This window comes from Mus caroli, chromosome 6, assembly GCF_900094665.2.
Source record: "Mus caroli chromosome 6, CAROLI_EIJ_v1.1, whole genome shotgun sequence".
NCBI classification, from domain to species: Eukaryota; Metazoa; Chordata; class Mammalia; order Rodentia; family Muridae; genus Mus; species Mus caroli.
In genome coordinates, this window is record NC_034575.1 from 129,897,680 (window position 1) to 129,903,828 (window position 6,149).

Genomic DNA, 6,149 nt, shown 5'->3' on the forward strand with positions numbered 1-6,149 from the left:
TTGGAAGATCACTAGTGAATTATTCTTCTTTTGATTTCTTTTAAGTACTGCTGAACATATATGAACTGTTCCCAGAGCATAGAGCTTTCTTATGAGAAGGATATCATCTCACAGTCTGGTTATAAAACACAAACCAATCTTTTTTATAATTTCTTTACAGCATTGCAATAAAAGACTTGTAGTCTCAAATATTTTAAGGAGAATAATTAATTTTACAGGCAAAAGGTATGAAATTACAATTCACAGGGAAGGTTCATGACTCCTTAGATATCAAAGTTAATTGTAAGCCACAATAGGTAGAAGATGAGCAAAATGTTGATAGGATATAAAATCTATAGTTACAGGGAAAAAAACATCAACTCGCCTTTTAGATTACTCTAAAGCTTTCTCTCTCTCTCTCTCTCTCTCTCTCTCTCTCTCTCTCTCTCTCTCTCCCTGTGTGTGTGTGTGTGTGTGTATCTATTTACTTTATATATACAAATGTTTTGTCTGCATGTATGTCTTTGCACCATATGAATGTCTAGTATCCAGAAGGTCAGCAGAGGGCATCAAATTCTCCGGAAAGAGAGTTACAAATTGCTGTGGGTAACACTGGGTGCTGGGAACTAACCTGAGTCCTCTGCCACAGCAAGTGCTCTTCCCTGCTGAATCATGTTTTAAGTCTCCACAGCTAAAACTCATTGCTGATGTGGTCATTGCATAATGATGAGTTCACATTCTAAGGTTTGTATCATAGGTAGGGGACTGGTTGTAATCATAGTCTAATGCTCTTATACAAGCCCAGGTTTTATAAGAGATTGTATTCTATCATGAGACTCTTTCCTCACACTGCCAATGTAACAGTTTTATTAATTTTGGGGGGAATTTTATACAGTGTACCCTGATCACCCTTGCTTCCCACTCCTCGCAGGTCTACCCTCCCACCATTGCCCCCTAAAAGAGAGAGAAACAAACCATGTCCAATTTGTGTTGGCCACATACTCAGTGGAACATGGCCAACCCCCCCAGTGAGCAGCTCCTTAAAGAAAACTAAGCTGCCTCCCCACCTCTACCACCATAGGGCATCAACTGTGAAGAGCTACACTTTAGCTATTTTATCACCAATTTAAAAGACTGTCTTCAATAGCTTCCTCTATGGACTGTTTCTGGGTTTTGTGGGACTGGGAGAAGGGGTCAAAGAGGTTGTCACAGAAACTTTTGATGTCTCTTATTCTCAGTTTTGACTCTGAAGTCATAAAGTCCACTGCAAAAGAAGTCTGCTTGCTCATAGAAGCTTGCAGCAGCATAGGCCAGTGACATCATCATAATTTCTGGCAACAATATAGACCACGAATATCATGGCTCAGGTAGCATTGCAGACCACAGATATCGACATGGTCTCTGGCAGCAAGAACCAGAATCTTTTGAGGAGGCTTCATTCAGAAAATGAATTTTTCTTCATCCCAGATATACTGATGTTGCTCAATCAGAGTATGGTTGGGCACCATATTTGGGGACAGGACCTTCAATATTGCCAGGCTGCTGTATAACACACTATCTTTAGTGTCAGGTGTCCTTAATGTCAGGACATGAGCATCATGTATACAGTCTGTGGGCAGCAATACATCTTTGTACTTTCTTACCCCTAGCAAGGTGAGCAGCAGGAGCAGCAGCATTAATAGTTCCATACCTCTGGGCAGCCTATCAGGTATCACCTAGGCATGGAGAGCCCAGTAGTGGCCCAAGGCTCCTGGTGTCTACTTAGCAACAACATGTTCCTTTGTCTGAACTCCCATATCTATGACTGGTTCCCCATCTCTAGTTCTGCTTCTCTCAGGTTTTATACGACTCTATTCCACCATCTATTTTTCCAGTTCCATGAAACCAATGTTTAAAAGTATCATCTCATAAGACCTGCCTTTTAAAGGTTATTCTGGAGATATTGCAGAGTCTGCAGGATCATCCTCTGCTGCCTTATCTCTTCTTAAAGGCTCTGTAGGTTTCTCAGTCTTACTGGCTGGAGTGGCCCCATAGCCACACAGCTTAAATTTTAGTTTCTTCCTTCCTTCCTTCCTTCCTTTCTTTCTTCCTTCCTTCCTTTCTTTCTTTCTTTCTTTCTTTCCTTCCTTCCTTCCTTCTTTCTTTCTTTCTTTCTTTCTTTCTTTCTTTCTTTCTTTCTTTCTTTCTTTCTTTCTTTCTTTCTTTCTTTCTTTCTGTTCAGAAGCTGGATTTTATTAAACTGTCTGTGAGACTTGAACAGGGCTACCTGCAGATAGCTTGCTCTCTCTCTCTCTCTCTCTCTCTCTCTCTCTCTCTCTCTCTCTCTTTCTTCCTCCCTCCCATTCCCTCCCTCTTTTTCAATCCCTCCCTCTCTTTCTTCCTCTTTCCCTCCCTCACAATGTTTTAAAAGAAAATACCAGGAGCCCCACTGAGAGTTTGTCTCCCAACCTCAGATATTTATTTGTTTTAAAGCAGCTTTCTGAAAGGTTAGATAATCAGGGGCACATTTTATATGGTGGACACACATGAACTAAATTCCTTCTTCCTTTCTCAGAAAGCATTTACATGTAGCCCATGTAATATTTCAGTGAGTCAGAAAACAAGGAGAAAGCAGTGCTGTGGTTCTACATATACCAAGTCCTTAGCAGTCAACTCTTCAGCCAAACTTTCCAAAAGGCAAGTCTCAATAATTTGAGGAAATAGTAATATTCAAACAAAGTGGACTAAACAAATGCTAGTCTTTTATCAAAGAAGGCAGAAAATAAAGTCAAGCCTTTAATAATCTAATAAATGTTGTAACTAAATCTAATATTACCCCATTCATGAATAATTTTGTTTTTATTTCAACAGAGAAGAACACAGTTTACAAAAGACAGAAGTAAATCCTTAAGGGAACTCTGTCCTCAAGCAGCAAGCAGCTTTTCTGGACTAAGCTTTGCTATGCATGGGTAGCCAAGGCTTTATATTCTATCACTAATCAGTATACTCCCAAACTAAACCTTCATCCACTCAGCTTTAACAGACAACCTTCTTTTTCAATTTTGATAGAGCCACCAAGAGTCCAGATTACTTGACTCTGTTTGTCTTCCTGTGAAGTTACTATCTCCTGCAGAGCTCTCAGTCCTTTCCCCAAATCTTCCATAACACTCCCTGAGCTGCTGCCCTGATGTTTGGCTGTGGGTCTGCATCTTTTTCAGTCATCTGCTGGGTGGAGCCTCTCAGAGAGCGTTTATGCTAGACTTTTTTCATGCGTGTCCTTTTGGGTCTGGGTTACCTCGCTCATGATGATATTTTCTATTTCCATCCAAGAATTTGCAAAATTTATGATGTCTTTGTTCTTAGTAGCTGAGTAGAATCCTATTTCATTGTGCAAATAAACCACAATTTCTGTGTCCATTCTTTGGTTGAGGGGCATCTGAGTTGCTTTCAGTTTCTGGCTACTATGAATAGAGCTGGTATAATTATAGTGGAGCAAATGACTTTTTGGGGTGGTGGAACATTTTTTTGATATATGCCTAGTAGTGGTGTAGGTGGGTCTTTAGGTAGCACTATTGCCACTTTTCTGAGAAATTGCCAGATTGATTTCCAGACTGGTTGTACAAGATTGAACTCCCACCAGCAAAAGAGGAGTCTTTCCCTTGCTCTACAACCTCACCAGCATTTGCTGTCACTTGAGTTTTTTATCTTAGCCATTCTGATTGGAGTAAGATGAAATCTCATGGTCATTTTGATTTTCATTTAATTGGTGACTAAGAGCTTCAATATTTCTTTAAGCACTTCTTGGCCATTTGAGATTTCTCTATTGTGAATTCCCTGTTTAGGTCTGTACCTCATCTTTTCTTTAATTTTTAATTTTATTTTTTATATTACTTTTATTTTTTACTTGTACACTTTGAATCCAGCGCACTGTAAACTTTCAGGTTACCCCTCCCACAGTTCTTCCTGCAAACCTCCTTCCCCTTCTTCCCCGGGGGGTGGGGGGTGGGGTAAAATAATTCTTTAATTCTAAAATAAGTACAATTATATTGTACTGAATGTTTAACACCCTGAATACAGGCACAAGTTGTGTTTCCCTCTGTGTTTCATTATCTTAGAACATTGGAACTTTTGAAAATGTGTTTCACACATTCATTTAATTTCTACTATTCACAAAATTATAACAACATGTAAAATTGGCTGAGTTAGGAATGGTGGGTTAGCTCAGTGGGTAACTTTTCTTGCTGCTAAGTCTGATGACACTTACTTGATCTTTAGAACCTACATGATGAAAAGAACCATCTACTCAACTATTACACCCTGTTTTCTAACCTTCACCTGTATGTTTTGTCATTTAAATGCACACACACACACACACACACACACACACACACACACACACGTGGGCGCGTGCACGCGCGCGCACACACATCCCACTGTCTACAAAGTAAATAAATGATTTTAAAAGGGTTTATGCTGATTATGAGTATCTAACAAAATATAGTGAATCTCTATTTGTTTGACAGCCAATGCAATCTCAGCCCGGGTACACGATGATAAAAAGAAGCATTTATGTGTAATTAATGTATCATGAAATTATCATGAGCTCTACTTAGTTTCCATATTTAAAATTAGAGAGAATTATAGCACATGGCTGAAAAATTATGCAAATATACATTATATCATTCTAAAATTATAAGTGTATTTAAGAATTTTAAATTCTGCAGCTAGAACTTTGATTATCATAATTATAATTAAGTAGCTCATGAGCCTCAGCATTTGCCAAACTCTCAATTAAACCTAAAGCAAGAAATCAATTTAGTGATCTGATATCTAAAAATATACTATATCCTATATATTATAACTTTATAATTTTAAATTATACTTGTATATTGTGCTTCTCTGATGTGACATTTGCATATAACTTTTATCAGATATAACACAAAATTGATGAAGCAATATAAAACCATTTTTAAAGAAAATTAATAATCTTAGAGAATCTCTTATGAACTCAGTTTATTTTAGAATATGCAAGATGATCTGCAATTTATGTTAGGGACCCATGATGTAAACCTCTGCTTCAGCCACAATAGCACAGAAAGAAAGGTCCCTCTCAGGTTTGTGTCTCTACAGATTAAGACACAGGAGTGTCCTGAAGGAAACACTGCTGCAACAATCTCGCAGAACCTAACATAAAGAATGTTCTTCAACAACTCACTCCTCAAAATTTGCATGGAAAGAGACAAAAAGAAAATGGCACAGAGTAGGACATAGGTGATCATGGTTTGCAAGACTCTAATGTGGGCATCAGCAAGGACATCTCTGCATCTTTGTGCATGCTGTTGCATCTTCTTGTAATGCCTCCACAGGGAGAAGATGAGCAGGAGAAAAGTTGACTGGGAAAGTGTAAAGGGTATGGATGTGAAAATACAGTTGTTAATGACTAAAATAACCCTGTAAAATGAAGCAGTATTATTTGAAGTTAAATCATACAGTAGATGTCCTCTGTATTCATCCATCTTAGTATCAATGTATGAGTTTATCAGCAGAGTGTTTAGAAACAAGAGGCCCAAAGACATGAGCAAAGTCCCTGAAACCACCTGGTTAATTCTCATCTTTAAGTAAACAAAAATAGAGCTAGGAAAATGAGCTATTTTAAGAAAATAATAAAGGCCAAGGCATGCAGCAAGCCACATGCTAAAATGATTGCTGAAAAGCAAATGGAAATTAATCAGTTTTACCACTCTTCTAGTTACCAACGCATGTGTGTACAGTGTAGACACTGCTATAACAGTGAATACTGTTAAAAGAAGGTAGATTCTGGAGAAAGCCAAGGCTGTGAGTATTTGATTCAGTGCAGAGATCTTTCTTCTCTTGTACCAGTGCATGCAGTTCACCAGAGCTATGAATCCATTTCCAATCCATCCTATTATTATTTCCACAATTACAATGAATGTAAACATGTTCTGTATGATTCCATCCATTGTCTGTAAGGCAAGTTATGATTCATGAGATCACTGTAGACAATTTAAAGAGCTCTATCTGAGTATTGAATCCTCATAACAAACACAATTTTTAAAAAAAGCTCTGTGCAGTAACAAATAGGAAACATCAAGCTTTGACAATATTAAGCTCACAGCACACCTATTTTTCTATGAGAGTGACTTTTTCCCCTCCATTTCAGTTCAACCAAG

The 6,149-nt window shown here is 38.1% G+C and overlaps 1 protein-coding gene across 1 annotated transcript; it reads right to left on the reverse strand.

The window, feature by feature from the left end:
• Positions 1–4,976: 4,976 nt before the first annotated feature.
• LOC110295856 (taste receptor type 2 member 129) lies at positions 4,977–5,939 on the reverse strand. Its single transcript, XM_021164225.1, has one exon. The coding sequence runs from the start codon at positions 5,937–5,939 to the stop codon at positions 4,977–4,979; it is 963 nt and encodes a 320-aa protein (XP_021019884.1).
• Between the last annotated feature and the right edge of the window lie 210 nt (positions 5,940–6,149).